This window comes from Hippoglossus hippoglossus, chromosome 11 (genome assembly GCF_009819705.1).
Source record: "Hippoglossus hippoglossus isolate fHipHip1 chromosome 11, fHipHip1.pri, whole genome shotgun sequence".
In the NCBI taxonomy this organism is placed as follows: domain Eukaryota; kingdom Metazoa; phylum Chordata; class Actinopteri; order Pleuronectiformes; family Pleuronectidae; genus Hippoglossus; species Hippoglossus hippoglossus.
Window position 1 is genome coordinate 6,391,192 of NC_047161.1, and position 22,328 is coordinate 6,413,519.

Here is a 22,328-nt window from a genome sequence, read left to right on the forward strand (position 1 = left end):
ACCCTCCCCTTCCAAACATGATAGAGAACCTGTGGTAGCCTTCAGTTGTCATAAAAACTCAAAAGGTGATTAGTTTGTCCAGTTTGGACGACTGTAAAAAACATGTCTGCTTCCATAGAGAGGACCCGCTCCTAATGTAAATATAAAGTATTTGAATCTAAAGGGCCAATTCTAGGGTAGAGAAAAGAACAATTTGTACAATTTAAATGAAAAAACACTAGTAAAGCATCAGTAGGATTATTTTATATAAGATTTCTGCCAATAGATCCCTTTCGCTAGTTCCGGCAGCATCGCTACTTCCGGGAGCTGACATTTAGGCTAAAAACACAATGTAAATGACGCCTTTTCGAGTCGACTTTAAATGTCGGGCTTATGGACACCAACAGTTCCTTAAATTGTAGTGGATTTGGCTGAAACGCTGTCCAAAAGTGTTTTGTGGACTCAGACACTTCATCCGCCCCCCCCCATAAGCATAATGGTGAGTAGATAATGTGTGCATTTTCATTTTCGGTGAACTATCCCTTTAAGTCTGGAGATCAGAGAAAGGATCCAACACAGTTTTGCACAACGTGACCTCACCTGTGACTGAGATCAGAACGTTCTGTGGCTAATAAAGGTCACGCTGTACAAAGGCTACAAGGTTCACATCCTACATATCTTTTTCCTAATGTTTATAATATTTCTTTACTATTTTTAAATTCATGCTTATTCACAAACACATCAAATTCCTTGTAACCTACTTGGCAATAAATTCGGATTCTGTCCTTGACTAAACAAACACGGCCTAAATCAGACTGAGGGGCGTTTTGGACGATGGGACTCAAACGTCAGAGGAAATGTTTTCCCCTCAGAAATCAAATGATATGGGACATAAGAGCAGGAGGCGTTCGCTCGGAGGGATTTGTCGTTTTTCTTGCAGGGGGTGAAATAGCAGACGGTCCCTGACATCAAAGATGTAAATCCGCCTTTTGTTCTCGTGGCGCTGACCGTGGTCCTGAATATGGTTCGACTCCGCTCGTGACTCTGTGCAGTAACATCGCGTCTTGGAGGAAAAACTCCTTATTTCAAATAGAGTCAAATGTAGGAACCTTCATTTCACATCACACGCACACACGCACACACACAGTGAAATCTCGACAGCATGTAAACAATGAGCCCACATGACAGCGGGCTGCACACACCCACGACTCTTCAACAGGAGTCACGATCTGGTTCTGATCCGTGTCACCGACGTTATAAACACAGTAAACAGCCTCAGTGCACAAATCTCAACGTGACACGTTCGATGCTGTTCCCACCAGAACAACATCTCCTCCGCTCGTCTCAGTGTTAACGCCGCCATCTGTCATTCGCCATTAAATCCCGCCTCCCGCCCTTCACCCCACAATAAGAGACACACACACACACACACGCACGCACACGCTCGCACGCACACGCGCACACTGCAGGCGTGGCAGACTGACTTCATCTGGTTCTGATCCATAAGGTCGAAACACAACGATAAACGTTATATCACTTTGATTTGAGTGACAATAGATGAACGTTTTTTTAAATTTCAAAGTGTAACCAACAACGACATCTGGTGACGAGCTGCCAACACACATGATGCTGTGGTGACTTTATACATGATACTGACTTGTACTGCATGTGGGGATTTCAATGTGTTTCTGTGCTTTCAATGAGAAGTGCACGTTCAATTCAATTCAAGTAACGATAAAACATAAAGCCATGTGGTAAAATCTGTCTTGACTCTTTTCCGCAAAAATAACTTCAAGTATTGTGAAAAATACTGTCCGTTTCATAGTGTTAGATATTTTTCTACATCATTTCTTATATATTATTGTACAAACAGCATTTTACTGCAGCAACTTGTTGGTGTGTTATTACTTTTTACTGTTGGGCAGCTCAAACTCAAATCTAACTGTTTTTCCAAAGACATTTCTGCTTTTAACTGGGTCCTAAAAGTTATTTTCAGAAGATTAAAAAAGCTGAAATATAATTATATATAATGAAGGCCTCAACGTTGCAGGAGAACTTAAATTTAGAAAAAAAATATATATAAAAAGGCTGGAATAGTTGAATGCACTGGTTTTTAGCGCGAGTTTAAAAATGTAGGCGTCACAACCGATTTATAGACTGTATGTAAAAAAAATGTAAAGTATAGTTACCTAAAGTTATACTTAAGTACATTAGTTAAGTAAATATACTTAGTTAGATTTCACCACTGGCTTTAAATAAAAGGACATTTATTAAGGCCAAAGGTCATCAGTTATTCCTCTGTAGTAAAAACCATGCAATATTAAATTTGGGGATTTGGGGATTAACTTTCCCTTTAGAACAAAATTACTCACTATCCCATTTGAGCAAAGTTTTTCTAAAGCCCACTGATATGGATCTTTTTGGCGGTACAGGAGTTTTCACAGGATAAAAAGCAGCTGATGATACACTTGACTAAAATACTGTAAATAAACTGACAACACCACCTTTCTTTGATATAAACAATTCTTTATTTCACAGTAAAAATGCATTTAGTGGAGTTTTTACATAAAAGGGCATCTGAATACCTGGTTCTGTTGACGGCAGCTTGTGTGTGAGTGACACAGAGACGAGGAAAAGGGAAGTATTTAATAATCCTGGTTGTACTCACTTCACATGGGCCTCAGTCCAAACTTCCTGTTCTTCTGTGATTCACCGTCTGAAGAGAAAAGACACAGAAACATTTTCAGCATTTTGATTTTCTCCCTGCCTGTTTTTCTTTTTTTTGATTTCCTGCTGGTGGCCCTCGGCCTCTGATGTGTTTAAGCGGAGTCTTACTCAGCTGCGTTCATGTCAGACCATGAAGAGACATCACTGGCAGCGGTGCAGGGATTCAAAGAGGACAGTCACAGCAGCAGCAGCAGCAGCAGCAGCGAACCTCCACCTCCCCCACCTCCATCAGTCAGGTTGTGGGAAGAAGTTAACATCACATCAGACACATCAAAGTGTGGCTCTGCTTCCCTGAGGAGGAGAGCAGGAGGAGGGAAAGAGGGATGAAACAGGAGGAAAATGGGTTAAAAGTCAAGGGATGGAGGAAAGTAAACATTATTTATCACTCAGGATGAATTAAACAAAAGGTTTTATTTATCACGCAGCAATGAAAGACACTGAAAATCTCCCTGACTCACATGGAGAAGTCCAGATTCTAAAGGTAGAAACACATCTTGTATCATTATTTCAATGGCTGCTCCTACATGAATCTAATAAAGAAAGTGTGAGTGCTGCTGGAAACACGCTGACATCTGTCCACAGCTGTCTCACCTGTTCTGACTATACACCGTTTTAAAACCTGCTTCACCTGCACATTCAATTATTAACTAACTACTAATCGACCTGAACTTTTAGCTTCACTTTCTGTTTTCATTGTTTCACCAAACGCTGCATGGACGAAATGAAACCATCAGACAGAAGCTACATGTGTTCAAATGAATCATGTTAAGAGTTAAGCTTATTTTCTATTGCTATAAAGTAACGGAATATTTATTTATTATTATCGTTATAGAATTAAAATTTGGAAGTGTTGGATTATATAGTATTAGAATAATTTAGCAAAAGTGTTTCAATGGTTTAATTGGTTTAGTGACTATTTTCATATAAGTGATATAAACCAATTTATTTTTAATTTTAAAACAAAGATAAAAATGTTTATTTATTGTTTAACAAGGTACTAACCAGTCCACAGGTCTAATTAACTACATTTGATTATTTTCCAAATGAATGAATCATGTAAGGACCTTGTTTTGTAGTCATCTAATCAATTGGACTAATTACTGCTTTGTCTTTAAACTTGTTTTCACACTGACGTCCGGTGCAGACACAGTTTGACCTCAGAATTAAATTCCTCTCACATTCTCTTCATCTATTCATGAAGCAAAGAGCCAAACGCCTGATTTTCCAGAGGGAGACGATAAAAGCCTCGACCGGAAAAGAGTCCATCACAACACCAGCACTGAGAACAGTGAAGTGGACGTGTGGTGGGAGAACCTGAATCACACGAACAAATCAAAACGTTTCGAGGCCAATTTGAAGCCTGATGGATTTAAATAGTAAAACCAAAACAAACAGGATTGGAAAAACTGATTAAGGTTAAGTTTCGTACCTGTGTTCTGAGAAACCACCTGAAAAACATGTTTTAAATGATCTTATTGGGATTAATGGAAAAACACATTTGCAGGAATGTCCACACAGGCTGAAATGTGCAGCCTCAGTGTTGACATTCCTTCATCATGAATAATACTTAATCTTATGTCTATAGTTTAATTGCTTTATTTTAGAAAATATTAAATATTTAGAGCATATTTTAAGGTTTTGGATTTCACAAAATGGCTGCACCTTTTTTGCAATAACAGAGTAAGCAAATAAATAAAACATGATACATGTCGTCAACTAGTTACTATTTACTAATTATTATCATTAAGTAGTTTGTCTGTTACATTACTTTAACCTTTCTGGATTAAAGTTACATCAACAACCTAAAGGAAACGTGCTCTTTTTACAAAACAGTTTTTAGCAGTAATAAAACACTGATTAAATCCTGCCCTCAAATTGCAACGCCTGCCTCTATAAAATTCAGTAAATTATATTAACATTTTAATTAACTTTGATGATCTTCTAAGAGTCTCTGGTTATCACTATAATGACAATGTTCTAGTTGAGGCACAACCTGATGTTATATAAAGATGGTTGCTGGTAGTTAGAGGCGGAGACAGTCCATCGAGCAGGGGAAAGAAAAAGAACAACACAGTTTTTAAACTCAGATTTTTATTAGTCAATACAAGTAAAACGAAACTGAAGCCGAGAATCTTCATCCTCTCCAAAAATGCATTTCTTCTGCGTCGGTGTTGGCGGGTAAAAAAAAAAAGGAACTCTCACACCTCTCTCTCTCTCTCTCCTTCAATCTCTGACTTGTGCCGCTCTCCTTCAAGGAACTCAACGAGACGTGAAACTGTCGCCGAAGGGAACTTAACGCTTTGGTGGAGAAAGCAGTTCTTCACAAATATATAACATTTGCAGTTTGGAAAAAAGTGAAAGTAATCTTGCCCCAAATCTCTTCCGTTGTAGGACAAACAGGAACTCTATATAAATACACTGTGTTTTTGTTTATAAAGTGAAATTCAAATTGATGTTTACCAAAAGCTACTGGGAAACTGCTGATATGGAAGAGAAGCAGTCAAAACTGCTCGGTGACGAACTAAACAGCAGCGGAATCGTTCTACGTATTATTTTCTTATTCTCTTAGCAAAAATAACTATCTGCGGATTCGATGGAAGAATATGAGAACGGCCTTTCACAAGAGGACATAAGCTTGACCGCATGCACACCCTCATACCATGCACACACACTGACCTATATTCAAACTGACGCTCCGTTACATATTTAAAGAATTGCTTGATTTCTGGAGCAAATAAAACAAAAAGTGAATTATATATATCCACCTCTTTTTTTCTTGGATCTTCTGTCTTCCCTCTTCAGCCCAGCAGCCCTCTCAGAGCCTCCGTTTGCCGGCACCTCTCTGGGTGTTGAATCTCCTCAACCCTCTAATCGTCCTTTACACATCCCCGTTTGCACTTTTCTTCTGGCAGCTGCTGAATTTTGTTCTTCAGCATCACCTCCCTCCGTCCTCCGACTCCCACCTCAGTATCTGCGACATTCGCGGTTTCAGATTTTGACTTGTAAGCTACTGAACATTCTTTAAAGTCTTGCCCCCCCACCTTCACGTCATCCACAGTGATTTAAGAGAGCTCGGAACAAAGTCTCCGGTCAGTACCGGGGAGGTGGAAAGGGTCTTTTTGGTGGAAACATTGGACCAGGATTTCCCCCGCCACCTCTTGGACCTGGACGTTTGCCTCTTAACCTTGGATTGGGGCCGTGGAACCGAGGAAAGGGCGCACGTGGGGGTCCCCTGGGGTGGGGGTGGTGTGCAGGGTGGGGAGGCTGATGTGGATGTCGTAGACCAAGATGAGGCGGTGGTGGCCCTCTTGGAGTGTAGTGGTGAGGAGGAGGGGGGCTGTGCCGCTGGTAGTCGTGGCTAAAGTAAGGGTCTTCTGAGGGTGAGGGATTGATGCCTTGGCCTCTAGGGTAGTGGTGCGGGGGACTGCCTGGCCCTGTGGTACGGGTCCTCTGGTGGTGGAACGGGTCTTCCTGAAAGTGCTTGAAATCTGACGGTGGTGGTCGTCCTGATACCACTCCTGCTCCTCCTGGTAACGCAAGCTGTCTCGGTGGTGGTGTAGATCCTCAGGGTGATGAGGGTGATCGAGCTTTGACTCGTCTGAATGGAACATGGACTTGTGCTGATGGTCATGCACCACCATCCCACTGAAGGTACTGTCCGGTCGGGCCCCAGGTCCCTCCCCATGGCGGTTCATCCCCTGATGATCAGGGGGGAATCATCGGACTGCTGGTCACAAGAGGGGGGGCGTCGTAGGCGCGAGGAGGCGGAGGTAACTTTGGGACAGGAGGGAGGTTGCCTCTGAAGAAACCAGGGGGCATGGTGGCTCCCTGCTGGGAAGCTAACCCTTGAGGTTCCCCAGTCTGCTCTGTTTGGTACTGATAAAGTCCTGATGTCTTATTTTCTCCAGGCCCCCCAGGCACTGCTACGTTGTACCCTCTGGGTTGCTGAGAGCTCCCCTCTGGGAAAATGTCACTGTACCAGCTCCTGTCGTTCATCCCCTGAAAGCCTTCGACTGCCTGGGAGCCACCGGTGCTGCCTGGGGCTCTCTCTCCAGGCCCTAGCCCTCCTGTTTGTGCAGAAAACTGCTGGAAATGTGCTACAGATGCAGTAATCCCATGATCTGACATCTCCTGTTTGCCACTAGGGGGCTGCTGGTACGCCTGCCCGTTCTGAGCCACGCCTTGCTGAAAGTGAGCCTGTTGTTGGGAGCTGCTGAGGTTCTTCTGAGTTCTGCTCTGGCTCGCAACGGGAGCCGTTTCAACAGTTTCCCCAACTTTCAACTGATTTGAGCTAGAAGTAAACGGGACCACAGGCTTGTCCATGATCTCATCTTGAGTCGGGGTGCCTCCTCCCTCGTCCCGCACTGGAGTCCCACCCCGGGTGTCTGTGCCCGTTACTGGGCTGACGTTTTCAACTCCTACTGGGTTTGCAGCAAACCCCAAGTCAAATGCAGTAAAAGCAGAGTTCCCCCGCAGGAAGCGGTGGATTTTAGACTCTAAACTCTTAGAGGACTTGGACGGCTCAGGGTCTGTTGTCAAATCCATGTCTCTATGGAGAGCCTGCACCAGGGCGGAGGCTCGGTTAGAAGTCTGGGGGGGGACTTGGGAGATTGTGCTTTGTTTAACAGAAGAGCTGGGTGTTGAAGGCACGGGTGCAACAGAGGAGAGAGACGGACTCTGAGGGGGTGCTGCTAATGCAGCTGTGGACGAAGGAGGAATCTTGCCTGTACTGGAGGACGCTGAGGAGACATTTGCAGCTGGGCTGCTCAGAGTCGAGGAGATGCCTAAGAGACGAAAAGAAGAATGAAGAAATGTATTTTAAGCAAGCTGCTTTTGTTGTATATCATAAAATAGAAACATAATATAAAGTTTTTGTTTTAAAACTAAAAACAGAGGACTCTTTAGTCTCACCCGCAAAGCTGCTTTGGCCCTGCACTTTGGACAGAGCACCAAGGAGATCTGAAGGAATCACGTCCACCTTGGAAAGAAGGTTTACCAGTGAACTGGCATCCTGAGAGGCCACAGAGATCGCAGGTGTGGCAGCAGGAACAGCTGCAGGAGGACTCTCCACCAAAGGTCCTGCAAGACAGAGAGGAACACTCACAGTAAATCACTGTCAAGAACACATGAAGTCTGCAGTGAAATGAGAACAATTACAGGAGGATTCAGTCTGGCAGAAAATGTAGGGGTTGCACCACATTATATATTTGCAAAGGTAGTTAGTTGTTTCATAGAGGACTTCAAGATACACCAATCATCAGTGCACAGAGTTTATTGATACTCCATGTATTCTTATACCTTTTTAGTTTAATTTTATTTTGGAAAAGAGGAATATTACGACTACAAAAGTGCATAAAGGAATTGTAGATGTTCATATTATGTCACATGCTGTGAGGTTCAGACACAGAAACAGTTGTTACAATGGTACAGTTCAGAGTTTCATTCAATTTTATTATGTTATAAATCCGCCTGTTTTTACGACATTAGAACAGCCAGCAGCACTCACCTGTGTTCTTTATGACTGAGCTTAAACTGTTGAGGATGGAGCCAATTTTACCCAGGTCAACGCTTTCAACACTGGCTGCGGGAGCGACCACAGGGGGCGTGACCTGTGCCACAGGCTGCTCTGTGGCTGCCGGTGGTTCCTTGTTTGCAGGCGCTGGAGTGGCCACCTCCTGGGGGGTGGGACGTTCTGTCTGCTGCTCGACTGAGGAGAAACATACGGCAGGAAGAGAGAGATTAGTGACGCCAGATAAATCCAGTTATTTCATATTTAGTTTTAAGGCCAAACAGTTATTGTCATAAATTTTCTACTAGCCAGGATTTCCAGGCAAAAAGAAGTCATCCCATTAACACGCAACAAAAAATATTGTTTACAGTTTTCCTTAAATAATAATAATAACGAATGATGAAGAGGTTAAACTGTTAGAGACGACTGTAGCAGTTGACGCCTCCTGCAGGTGTAAAACGTGTAATTGCCAATAAAATGAAAAACTGGATATAAAAGTGTAAAGTGTCACATTTACAACCAAGTATAGTTCTTTAAATTCATATAATTTTCATTAAATGGATCTGTGGCTGCTAAAATGTGATCCAGAGAAACTGCCACGAACCAGGGTCGGAAGAAAAATACTTGGAACTTCTCCAATAACATGTGATACGAGTCTCTTCAGATTTTTCTGCATAATTTAGCGACTTCACTCCTCAGCTGCTGCTCATTTTCATTATTTCAACACATTTTGAACTGAATTCCAGGAATCCAGAAGGAATAATCATAATTATCTTTTAATTATTTTAAAAAGCTTTCACTGCCCACTCCCTCACCTATAATGCCCCCGCTCTCAATTTCCTCCTCAGAGAGCTCCATGTCTTCCACTTCACGATTGTCCTTCTGTCCAACAGTCTCTGGGTCTCTGGGGGAACCTCCTCCCAGTGAGGACAGAGGGCTCGGGGCTGGTGGCTCTGCTTCGTCATCCATGGCAGAGCCATCAAGATCTGGATCAGGGTCAGCCAGGTCCATCCCGTGGAAAGGGGACTCGGACCCGGTTGGAGACGGTGCGTCTGCAGAGGGTGAGGGGATGGGCGACTCGTCCAGGTCGGGTAAGGTGGCCTTCAGGGAGTCCAGCTTACGCTTGAGGTGCAGCACCCGGTTAGCAAACGTCTGGTAGGCCTGGAGAGAAATGTAAAGATGGACGAGATTGATGATGTGTTAATAAATAGTAGTTTTATCACTTTAAATTTCTAGTGGTGTGTACTTTTCTGTCATTTCAGTTAATGTGAAGTACCATCAATAATACATAAACTGCATCTATTAAATAAATGCTAATACTGCCATAAAACAAGGGTTGCATTATACGCTACTATAAAACACTATATTTATTTCTTATTGATTGAAAATTAAGGTTGGAACAATAAACAACAGATGTTTGTCTCTTACATTAGCGACAATCTTGACCTCCTTGTACTGCATCTCATAGAAGATGTCTGCGTTGGTGAGGGCCTCCAGGAGAGGAGGGCCTGTTTTGCTTTGTTTGTCAAAATACTTGACAAACTCCTGTAGCTGTGTATTTCCTTCCTCAAAGTCCTTGGAGAACTTCTTTCCTCCGGCCTTATCTGTCAGAATGAATGCATATAGGTATTATAAAAGGTAAACTATGAGGTTTTAAGGTTATGTTGAAAAGAGACAGAGACACAGACGCCATTACTCAGGCAGTACAGACAGTATGAGAAGTCTTAATCAGGCACCTTTGAGCTTCTTGAGCGCCTCAGAGCTGCAGATGTCAACTCTCATAGCTGCCTGCTGTTTTTCTCTCAGGTCCAGATCCGCCAGAGATTTCTTGTACTTGGCCAGTTGGTCTATTAGTGCCTGGGGCTAAAGCAGATGGAGCAGTCAGTAACACTGTCAGACGTACACAACATTTGAATAAAAATAAACTATGTGCAGAGCCGTCTTTTGTTACCTTCATTCATAATATGTGAATGTTACAGTTTAATTAAGATTTTTTGGTTTGAATTAGAATTAAAATGTCTTCCTTACCACAAACTCTGCAACAATCTTGGATTGTAGATCTGCTTTGGACTCGACTGGAGCTTTAAAAAAAATAAAAATAAAAATAAATTGGAGATCACATCAAAAAGGCAAATAAAATATGTGTGTGTGCAACATACAGTATTGAAAAATAAAAAGATTTACATAAAAACTTCAGCCAGTTAAATATAAATAAATAAAAAAGACTCAAAACAACATTACACAAAATTTATGCAAAATCTGCATATGAAGTGTTACAATTACAATAAAAACTTTGTACAGTTGGAGTTGAGCTGAAATATTCAAATTCTATATATTTGGCTGTATTTTTGTTTTCTTTTTATTTAGAATAAAATGTATGGTAAAACTGTAAAACATCAAGGCTCAATTACATTTCTTTCTCTTAAGGGTTTAATAACATCATCTTAGAAATCAATGACAATTTGTTTAAAATACAGCTTATATATTGTGTTAGAATTTTTTTAATTCCCCAATATCTGTATCGGCCCCAAAAATCCATATCTGTCGGGCTCTATAAAAATTAATAAGCCAACACACTTACTTTTCTGCTCCACGGGCGTCTCAGGCGGGGACTCCTCCTTGATTAAGCCACTCCTGAGCTCGGAGATGAGCGTCCCTGCATACACTCCTCTCTCCTCCCAGATGGACAGTATCCTTTCCAATGATTTAATCACCTTGGCGTCACCTTCTTGGCTGGAGAGAGGAGACGGGACGACAGAATAAGAACAAGGGAGGCCAGAGATTTATGTTGCTGTAATGACGTTTGCTTTATTTATGTATGAGGAGTTTCCATGAATGGATAAAACCCAGACAAGGACGAAGTGAGACAGAGAAAAGACAAAGGATAAGGTTGACAGGACGGAGAGGATAAACAGGACATCCTACACAAAGATCATCACTGCATCTAATAAGCTCTAAATCAGAGCTGAGTAACGACACGTTCCACCGCCAGATAAAACTACATTTCCACAAACGACTTACTTGACCAGCGAGAAGGCCTCGGGAAGCACCTCGGCGAATTCCGCTCGATAGACGGTGGCATTTTTCCTTTTACAGTTCTGGATGACATCGTTAGCGAGGTAAAACAGGTTGAGTCTGTGCGGGGCATCAGCTGACAGAGGACAGAGGAGACAGTCTCATTAGTTTGACTGGCAGATCGGCAACTGACAATTATCGGATATTTGCAGACATCATTGATTATTGTCATGATTAACTAATTAATCATCTACTCTCTGTCTGCAAGGTGCCCATCACCTACAACCAGATCCTAACAAAGGACAAGTAACTTGACAAGTAAAGTCAATTAATTATTGTGATTAATTTAATGGCTGATTAAGATGTCCAAAATCATAAATTCATTATAAAAATAGCGGCCAATTATCTCTCAATCAATAAAATTGTTTCTTTACAGATCTACTCTGATCCAAAGGGCAAGAGGAAGAGAAAACTTACAACAAATCAATATTGTCTTCATACTTCACATACAGAGTTCACCTTTCCCATCAACCCCTTCCTTTAATTGACCATAAGAAGCAACCACTCAAATACATAATGCAATTATCTCATTAGAGAATAAGTGCCACATGCTCTGTGCCACTTTAAGTTACTTGAGAATGTTAGAAGCTTTGTTAAAGACATCATTTCATCAGAACTTTGAAAGTGTAGGAACCAGTCGTACAAATACAAAACAACTACATCAATGAATCTTATTTTGACAAATAAAAAGAATTACAGGAAAGTGATTATTGTGTTTAAAATGTAAACACTGTGATTAGGGTGCAAATCATTTAAAACATAATATCTTTAAATACAACAAAGCCAATTAACTTGCACTCAAAGGTAAAAACACTAACAGATTTGCTGTATTTCTCTTACTTGCTCAAAGCTCAAACTTTCGTTTTCAGAGTTACAACTTTCTGACAACAGAGCAAATACAAAAATGTTAAACCCTTTAAGAGTGAAATAAATATGTACATATAAGCCATGTTTGTACTCGTGTCTCCACACTGTCAGTCAGTTGTATTCAAGTGTTCACCACAAAACAATAATGATAATAATAAGTCCTCAAGTTGCTTCAAGGCAAACTGACTGACGTGTGTGATCTCATTAGCAGAACAACAGATCATAATGTTTCCCTAACAGAAAGCTATTTGTTCTCATTTCAAATGTGACGCACAATAAACAAACAACCACATGAGACAAAGAGCAATTGACAGTGAGCCACGGCCTGATTGTAACATGTGACAAACTTCATTAAAACAAAGATCTACCAGGTAACCTTGGCATAAAAGTCAGTGATTAAACACACAAAAGAAAAATAATCACCAGAAATGCAAGTGTGTATTGTATGTAATTAATTATCTGTCCATTCATTTCATTAAAAACCCAAGAATGTTACTATGACAGAAACAAAACAGAAACTAGGACCTTTTCAGGTCAGCATAGTAAACACAATAAACCTTGTAACATCAAACTGGTGCAACAGGTTTACAAATCACCTTATTTTTTAGGTTATTAAATTGTAAAATCCACAGGTTTGTTATCGATTAAATCTGTAACTTGCTTTTTCTACTGTTAAGTCTAAAAATACCAACTATAGGACATTACATTTATAATGATATAAAAAAGTGGCATTGTATTTAAAAGGAAAATGGTCAACATCATTTCTTAATAAATAACTATCAAAGTTGTAGAAAATAACAGTTTTGCCCTCAATTAATATTCAAATTGATTTATATATTCAGGTGTTTATATTCTTTAAGTAAATGCATAATCCATGCGATTCTATGCAGTTAGTCAGCATGTTGAATATATTCAATAAATCCATATTAATGTTTTCAGTGCTAAAGACTTAAACATCTCAGTTGTGGCCTTGTCTTGGACAATGATGACTGCAGCACCAGGCCTCGTGAATATGAGTGTTGTTTTTAAAGGGCTTTGAAAACTCAGGTTTATAAGTCACATGTTGTCAGATCTCGTAGCCAAAGCTCATGCAATACATTTGGGTTATGAAATACAGCAATTAGAAGACATTAGCAGATGAAAAACCACAGCCCATTACTGTTAATCCACAGATACTGATTATAAAACCAGAGGCAAACTTTACAACTAATGATGGCACAGAAAAACGAACCTAAAAACAGACGTACAAAGACAATAAATGCTTCAAAACCTCAGCTCAAAAGAAACAGCTTACATGAATAACATACAAGGTGCAAAGGTAGTTTAAGTTGTATTTTGATCATCTTTTATGAAACATCATGTGTTTGATTTTGGCTTTAATATTTTAATTTAGCATAAAAGCTCTCGGTGTTAAAAATAGTTCTACTTTGACCGCTCCAGCAGTGATAATCGCAATTTCATTATTACATTCTGAAAGTTGAGAATAACAATTTCTAGTTTATGTCCAGATACACCATCGCTCTAAGGCATTTACAAATCTATTTCCGATGTAGTGTGCAAAGTACTCGGAGGGATCATTTTCATGCCTCAGTCTATTTGAGCAGATAAAGTTTATTTAATGGCTTCTCTTTGCGTTTGCACCCTGTCACACACTCGGATACATCATCAACAAAAGCATCAGCAGTCAGGTTGCAAGATATTTATGGCCTATCGACCCATTTGTCAATTATAAAATACCAGAAAATAATGACAAATGGGTATCACTGATGACAGGCATGGGTGATCGGCATTTATCAATATTTATATTGGTGAGATTTCCTTCAAAATCAGCAAATGATTTTATTTATAGTTTAATCACTTGATTATCAAAATTGGATCTGACATCAACTGCAGCCCTTTGGCAAGATGTTTTTTACAACCAGTATTATTATAGTTCTATTGAAAACCAGTTTATCATGTTATGACATAGTTTGTTTCAAATCCAGCAGCCGAGCCAAACCAACCTCAAATGTCAACTGTAAAAAAATACAGCAATACTGAACAGAGCAACTTCATCGCCGAAATAACCTGTTCAGTTTTCTGATCTCCCCTCAATGACTCAAACTTGACTCATCAAGTATAGTGCACATCTCAAAAGAAGGAAGCTTTGGTTTATTCTTAACTCATTTTGACACAAGATAATGGGATATTATTGGACCCTGTAGATACCTCCCAACAAATTTGTATATAATCAATCAAAAATTATATCTATGAGCTGGTTAATCAAAGCTCTGGCTGCTGCTCTGTGGGTCGGATTTCTTTAAATTGTTGGTGGGAGGTCTACAATGCAAACATCTGAACAACAATTGTACGTAACCTATTTTGCCAAATAACGAATGCACTGTTAAGCTGAGACTTTTAGGGGGCCCCTGGAGGTGGGGCCCCGGGAGCTTTGCCCAGCTCCAGATCTGAATAGCATAACAACACAAAAAACAAATATCCACATTAACAAGATCATTAGCAGGCGAACAAGTTTGTCTTGTCAAAGCATGAGGCAGCGTGAGTTTAGGAACTCGTTCATCAAGGGGGAAATAATCCAATTTAAACTCCACCGAGCAGAGTCGGGTGCCAACTTATTAAACTGAGAGGAGAGCTCGTTTTAAACTCAGTTTCCCCGGTGGACAGAAGTAGGAGTTAAAACAGCAAATATCTCATAGGATTGGCCATTAAAACAATATCAATATTTACTGCAATCTATCTATCTAAAGCACCTTATAACTGTATTTTGAAAGGTGCTGCACAAATAAAGATCTTTATTATTATGCATTGAGCACATGGAGATGTAATATATGTCTGATCAAACTCAGATTCCTGAACTACTTTGCTGTTTATCAAGTGTTTAAACCACAAACTTCACTCAGGAGCAAAAATCTTCTCCAGATTATTACAGAAATAATAATGTGGCATTGATCCTGATGATTACCAACAGTGACAGGTGGGAGGTCAACATCTTTAAAATGAATGAAAACTTTACAACTCACAGTCACAAGTGTTTGTCATTCTCTGCACAAACAGAGGAGTTTAAAGCACAACATGTGGAGTAAACATCTGTCTCTAAACTTATATAATAATAAGTTGACATTTATCCTGCGGTATTGACTGACGTGTAGAAGTTGAACCTGCAGCTCTGTCTCGTGTTTGCTCCACGTTAGTCGCTCTGTCATCACTTTTCTGGTTGTAACGTTTACTCACATTTCTTCAGAAACCTCATCCAGTGGCGCACGATCACGCTGTGGTACTTCTTGTTGTCGATGCACCACGTCGACAGCCCCTGGATCGAGTCCATCGTGCTGGTGAGACCTTGGAACTTCCGGGCCAACGTCGCCTCCAGAGATCCGCCGTACGCGGCTCCTGCTCCCGCTGCCATGACCGCGGGAGCCCGCTCGCATTTCCCGACACCGACTGAAAGTTAGCACTTAGCCTAGCATGCTAGCTCAACGCAGCGCTCGGCGGCCGCTCTGCCGCCATTGTTATGTAACGAAGCCTTAAATGTGTAGTCTGCTGATTTTTTAATCAAATTCTCGTCTCTATCGCCGCTGGGAGTTTATATCATTTCATATTTTAAAGCTGGAGTTTAGCGCCTTGCGACATCCTGCACGTCTGTTTACTCGCTGCTGGCGGAGCAGTGAAGGACACTTCCGCACACACGACGTGATTATAGCGCCACCCCGCGTCGCGGAGGGCAAGTGCCTTACGAGCGCCACCTGCTGCGTGCTACCGACGACGACTTTGTGCGCGTGTTACATAAACGTGTGTGCAACAGTACGAGCTGCAACGTGTTACACAACAATGATCTAATGGTCCGCAACAAGAAACACTGCATTTCTACACGTTACCCAGGAGTGTGTGGTGTCATCAGATACTTTAATTTCTCTTTAGATGTTCAAATCAGGCCCTGTTAGACATGTTAAGTTGTATTGCAATGTGCAGTATAAGTTCTAACAATAAAGCTTTGAAAAATAATGCCGCAAGTGAATACATTTTAAAAGAATGACATTAATATTTGCTGTGACCACATTTTAACTTTATAACAGCGCGTCTTAATTACACTCACGCGTTGTTTTTCTTCTGTTTTATTAATTGTATATGGACTATTAGTGGTTTATTAATACTGATACATGAATGTGGAATCAATTATAATAATTCAAATTGTTGGGGTTTATAGCCTATAATCCATATTTTTGTAAAGTGTCTACCAACCACAGCTGTCAAACACATGTACGGAAATAAAAGAATATTTCCTTATGAAATATGGGGGCATATAAGAAGTAAAGGAGATTGAAATACTCTTAATATTTCAGTTCAGTACAGATATGTATCCGAGTTACTGATTAAGAGTGTTAGATTAAAAATAACAAGACTTTAACGATGTTATAATAAAATAATAAAGTTATCAAAGCTGAATATTACCATTATTAAGCAATTGGTTAATTTTGTATTTAACTCATGGATTATGAAAAAAAAATTAACAATAACATCTTTAATAAAAGAAAAACTTTAAATTGCAATTGAAATAAATTCAATGTATTTTAATTAATTTCTTTATATTAAAGAAAAAAAGAAACTAAACAGAAGAAGACTTAAGGACACATAACTGGGGAATAAGATCTTTACTTCCAACAACTTTCAGAATTCTCATATTACAAATGTTGTTTGAAACAGACGTGTAACCCAGCACAGCAAAACCTGTACTGTAGGACATGATGACATTTTACAGACCAAAACAACACAACGCTGAACTATTGTTCTTTACCACATGCTTAACATTAGGATTTTTAACAGCCTAATTCCAGGCCAATGAAAATGACTAATGGTGAAGCCTGAGGGACGTCTACACAGCATTTGGTTTGCAATGACATGAGAGGTTACGTGATGATTTTACCATCGTTAGTTACATAACACAAGTTTAGTAGAAGTGTTTATGTAACTTCAGGCAAGTTCATGGTTACCGTTAAGGCTGACTGGTGACAAACTCAGAGATGAAATGCCATTCAACATGAATGATATCAGTTTTCAAATATGGTGGAACAACACCCAAATTCTATCAAAAATACCTGATGTGCTCAGGAATGAAGTTTTCTTTACCTCAACGACATAATTCCTTATTAAATAAAATAAAATGATCAATCATAAAGCACTTTGAGTGATAAAAACTATTTCCACAAGAACAATTCAGTGATACAATTCCATTTATAATGGGACACGGAAGCTGTTCTCGTAGTAACAGTAAAATTGGGGCATTTAATGTGTACAATGACCAACATTTTTACTTTTATTACACCTTTCAAATTCCATCCAAAGTGCCTAAATTAAATAAAACAGAAAATATGAAAAGTTTGCCGATAAAACTTCTCATTCAAGCACACAAAAAGAACTCATCTGGTGTAACACACGTCTGGTTATTGTGTAACCAATCTGCCAATAGAAACTCTTCTGATGTGCAACACTTCCTTATTGGGTCACAAAGTCAAATTGCATCAGTTCTAATTCACACAGGATCAAATAAAATAGGTCTCTTGAATCTTCTATGAAAAAGTCACTCAAAGCTCACGTGTTTATCAAATACTACATTTTCTACATCTTCCTCACCAAACTCAGGTTGTGGTTTTCCTGTGCAGTATTTTTGCACTTTGCCGTTCTTATTTACACAGAAGCAAAGATGTACGCATGTGTTAAATATATAAATAGGTAGCGACTGTGTAGTGGTGTGTTTGATATGATAACGTTCTGAACTATCATATCAAACTACTTTTGTTTGGCAGTTACATTCTTCTTACGCTACAATCAAGATGCAAGAAAAAAACTTGTAACTTTCTCAAATGGCTTTTTTTTTTTTTTTAAATGTGCATGTAAAAGGGCTGTAAGTTATTTTGACTATGTATTAAGCTATAAATAATTTTCTCTATTCATCATTTTAGTGTTTGGTCTGTAATATATTCCAAAATTTTGACAAATGCCCATAAAAAGGTGCCATGAGTTCAAATTAGAACCAATAGATAATCAGTTTACCAACATATGTGACAAATACAGGCAATAAAATAAGATGTATGAGAAAAAGCTCATTTCATTTTTTGTTTCTTAATTTATTTTATAGACGACTGTCTTTAACTGTTACAGCTTTAAACTGTGCCAGCAATGATCCTCTTTGTTCACTCTCATTAAAGTGATATGTGCTATTTCTGTTTTTCCACCAGTGGCATGAAATCCTATCCTGTTACTGTTTGGGCTGAGCTCCATGATATGAATAAAATATAAAACAGAGCACAGATTGCTTTAACTCATTACACTTGTGAAGTATTCCCTACATCTTTTGACTTCAATGTATATAAAAGCGATTCTCTTAAAGACAAATAATACACAATTCCTAGTAATAAAGTTCAACAACTCTGGGGTCATCAAAATCCACATTGGATAGTTGGAGGTTGGAGAGTGTCTATCTGCATTTCTCCCCTTCCTCCGGGGGTATTAAGTGACTTGCACCCAGTAATGCCTTTGCATTACACTAAGTCATTGCTTATGTAATCGAGTCCGCCCTGTAGCCTCACTCTGGCCGGCATGTTGTGGCACCTCCATGTGGTAGGAAGGTCAGTTGAGTCCAGCTAAGGTGAGTCATTTGTGGTAATGGTGTCACTGGAGGACACCGAGTTGTCTTGCGTAGCCGGGCTGCCACAGTGTGAAGGTGGAGAAGTCTTGAGCTGCTTCCGATTATCATTTTCTCTCGTGCTGCACGAGTACGACTGCCTGCTCAAAGTGCCAGTGCTGTCTGTGGACTCGTGTCCGGCTCTGCAGCTGCACCCAACTGCTACAACTGTTTCCTTCTCTGGAGATTTCAGGTTCTTAGGTGGTTCGGGGAGACGTGTGGTGACGGTGTTGAGTGTAGTTGAGGTCTGGAAGCTCCACTGTTCTTTGTGTTGGTGATGGTGCTTGTGTTTGGTTGGGATTTGAGGATCTGACCAGCTCAGCTTTCTCTTCTGGAAAAGAAAAGTAGAACAATAAACAACTACAGCAAACTGGGTTCTTTGAGATATGAAAGAAAACTGAAATCGTCAGAAAATACTATTACGAAACTAATAAAAAAAACATTATAGTAATAATATTTTTGCATTATCAGATACACAATAAGCTTATGTAGTTTTTCCTGCTCTTTAACACTAACTTATCTCTTATTTTTTTACTCAATACTCCATATTTGTTAATATCTAAAAGCCTTGTAATACTTTTACACATTTTTAAAGACATTTTATGATTATAGTATGAATCTTACCTTGACTGGCATGTGGAGCTGATTTTGGCGCCAGTGTGGTGGATATCGGGGAGTGATGGTCGGGTTCGGTGTAACTATTGTTTGAAACGCCAACTGAGGGAACCAGATTTTTAACATCATCTCTATCTGTAGCAGATTTTGGAGGTATTTCTCACTGCAGGAAAAAAAGGAAAACGCATTAATGACAATACTGAGCACTGATTAGAAGACCAGTGTCCCTACTTTCGTAATGTTAGGCTGCTTTGTCATGGTCCCCTTACCCCATATCAGGCTTCTGCAGAATCCCAAGAATCCTCTGCAATCTGTCTATGGCAACGCTCTGCTGGAAACTGGTTAGACCTGCCAAGGTTAAAACATCAAGGTAATTAGACACTGGGGGGGATAATTGTAGGCTGGGAAGAACTAAAAGTTGAAAAGAAATAATCAGCCATTTTCAATATTGCTCAGCAGCTTACCTTTGTCAAATCGCCCTGTCTTCAGTCCGTGCAGGAGTCCAAGCAAAGGACGGGTAAACCTGTGCAAATCTGCGCACTGGGAAAATAAAGAGAAAGTCAAGGTTAACTACTGGGACTGTTCTGCTATTTGGATGAAACAAACACTGAAAGATAGACGCAGGAATTAGGTTGAGGTTGCTCACCTTCTGAGCAAAGGCCAGATCCCCTGGTGTCGCTGATGATGAGCCTAATGTGGCAGCTCCAGGAGAGGAGGCGGAGTTTGGATGTATACTTCCGTCGGTGCAGCGTTTGGACTGTTCTCTCCTGGACTGTTCTCTCCTGGACCTTGCGCACCGCTGATCCGGATAAGGTCGGAAATCGAGGTAACCACCAGAAAATGTGAGTCCGTCCCCGGCTGAGGGGGACTTTCCTTTGCCACTGTCTCCTTCTCCCTCTGAAAAGACATCTGCCTCATCCTCAGTCTGCTCACTCTCACTCAGGACAAAGGTCAAGGTGGAGGGTAGCGGGTTGTAGGACGGCCATTTGGAAGAGCTGCCCAGTGAATTCATCTGTGGACACAGTAGAGAAAAAAAGAGTTGAGTGGAAATAATCTTAAAAAATATATTAAACAGGAATGAAATAATCTAAGGAGTTACCCAAACTGTGCAATATCAGTGAATTACAAGAAATAAGTTGGTGTTATTGGTTGAAATTTAGCAAGTATTTCAGTATTGCTGCTTTTGGGAATGACTCATTACCTACTAGAAGATTCTGAGGTAAAAAGATCATTGATAATGTTGCAATAGAACAAGCTGAGACATCCAGTCCTCATGCTGGCCAGTTGTGCACTTAATTGTGCAATGTTTGATTTTAAGTTATTACTCCAATAAGTCTTATCTCTTCCTGTACCACAATAATTACACAACAACGATACGTCAACCCATCCTTATTGCACAATAAAGGATTGTAAACACATCTGAAGTTATTTATAATCACAATCTTGATGTGCTGCAAACGGGAAGACAAGCCCCTTCAACTAATGGGTGAGCAAGTAGAAAATAATAAATATCAGGACAGAAGAGCCAGTAAAGCTGGAGTGGGCCTCGTTACTGATTCTACAAGTGAGTGGAAGTCTGCAGGAGAGAGAGAGAGAGAGAGAGAGGAGTGAGGGCACGTTGTGAATCCCACTGCCTCCTTGTGTTGTTGTGATGGGCGAGAGTTGAAGTGTCGGTGCACCATGTTCAGCTGCATTCACATAGTATCTCCTATCATGTGGCAGGCGTGTGCATGTGCGTGTGCGTTTGTGAGAGTGTGTTTGAGAGAGAGAGAGAGAGAGTGTGTAAGATTACTTATGAGAGAGAGAGAGAGAGAGAGAGAGAGAGAGAGAGAGAGAGAGAGAGAGAGGGTGTGTGTGAGCATGTGTGAGAGAGTGTGGGAGAGAAAGAGTGTGAGAGAAAAAGAGGGCGTGTGAGAGAGTGAGTGTGTGTGAGAGAGAAAGAGGGTGTGTGAGAGGGCGTGAGAGTGTGTGCCAGAGAGAGTGAGAGAGTGTGTGTGTGTGAGAGAGAGAGAGAGAGTGAGAGAGAGTGTGTGTGTTTGTGTGAGATTGTCTTCGTTAGTGTGTGTGTGTGTGAGTTTGTGTGAGATTGTCTGTGTTAGTGAGTGTGTGTGTGTCTGTGAGAGAGAGTGAGAGAGTGAGTTTGTGTGAGAGTGTGTGTGTGTGAGTGTGTGTGTCATCTAAGGACAGTGTTGTCTCAATAATAAACACACACTGTTGTGACTGGTGCACCCCGCACGTGAACAGCACATCTACCGCAGGGGGAGAAACGGCAAAACAACACACGTGTGATAAAAAAGAAAAACAAAGAAAACACGAGACGCGGAGACGTTCTGACGCAGCACAAAGTTCGAATCCCAAGTTACGTTAAAAAGAAATAAAAGAGCTTCTTACCTTCCACCCGGAGCAGAAGCGGCTTCACAAAACTGCGGATGATAAACGGGAACCTGTCGATAAGGCACCGGAGCGTCACTGGAGCGGCTCAAAACAATCCCGGGTCTCGGAAAGGAGACGGTCGCGGAGCTCTCGACGGACGCGTGCGGACTCGGGAGTGATCGGTGGCGCCTGTGCTCCCGGTGGTTCGAGCTCCTGTGGTCGGGGTGGATCGTGCTCCTTTGTGGGCGGCTCGTTTCGCTCCGTCACATGTGCAGCGTCTGAGGCAGGAGGACCCGCGGCGCGCAGCAGACGGTACACGTGCCGGTGGAAGGAACAACCGCCGCGATTGGCTGCGCGGCGGTTCGATCCCCGCACACGGGGCCCGGGGGCCTGGCCAATCGGAGGCGTCCGCGGCGCCGGTTGGCTGGCGGCGCGCGTTGGTCCCGCCGCGTTTCGAGCGGCCGCACGTGCAGGTGGTGTGGCTGAGAAACGAGGAGACGAGCA

The 22,328-nt window shown here is 41.0% G+C and overlaps 2 protein-coding genes across 3 annotated transcripts; both read right to left on the reverse strand.

Annotated features, from left to right (window-relative positions):
- Window positions 1–2,403: 2,403 nt before the first annotated feature.
- Window positions 2,404–15,822, reverse strand: rprd2a (regulation of nuclear pre-mRNA domain containing 2a). Of its 2 annotated transcripts, XR_004615407.1 has the most exons (12): window positions 15,389–15,822; window positions 11,237–11,366; window positions 10,797–10,948; window positions 10,244–10,296; window positions 9,952–10,078; window positions 9,644–9,819; window positions 9,031–9,376; window positions 8,213–8,413; window positions 7,618–7,785; window positions 5,472–7,490; window positions 2,815–2,997; window positions 2,404–2,695 (listed from the first exon to the last, which is right to left on the reverse strand). XR_004615407.1 is itself a non-coding variant. In XM_034600064.1 (10 exons), the coding sequence occupies exons 1-10, from the start codon at window positions 15,561–15,563 to the stop codon at window positions 6,412–6,414; spliced, it is 2,607 nt and encodes an 868-aa protein (XP_034455955.1). In that variant the 5' UTR covers window positions 15,564–15,822; the 3' UTR covers window positions 4,778–6,411. The 2 variants fall into 2 exon arrangements, 1 of the variants encoding a protein (XP_034455955.1); XM_034600064.1 differs by lacking the exons at window positions 2,404–2,695; window positions 2,815–2,997 and having other exon boundaries at window positions 4,778–7,490.
- Window positions 15,823–16,791: 969 nt separating this feature from the next.
- Window positions 16,792–22,127, reverse strand: ciarta (circadian associated repressor of transcription a). Its single transcript, XM_034600304.1, has 6 exons — window positions 21,843–22,127; window positions 20,098–20,463; window positions 19,916–19,991; window positions 19,721–19,799; window positions 19,461–19,614; window positions 16,792–19,167 (listed from the first exon to the last, which is right to left on the reverse strand). The coding sequence occupies exons 2-6, from the start codon at window positions 20,461–20,463 to the stop codon at window positions 18,796–18,798; spliced, it is 1,047 nt and encodes a 348-aa protein (XP_034456195.1). The 5' UTR covers window positions 21,843–22,127; the 3' UTR covers window positions 16,792–18,795.
- Between the last annotated feature and the right edge of the window lie 201 nt (window positions 22,128–22,328).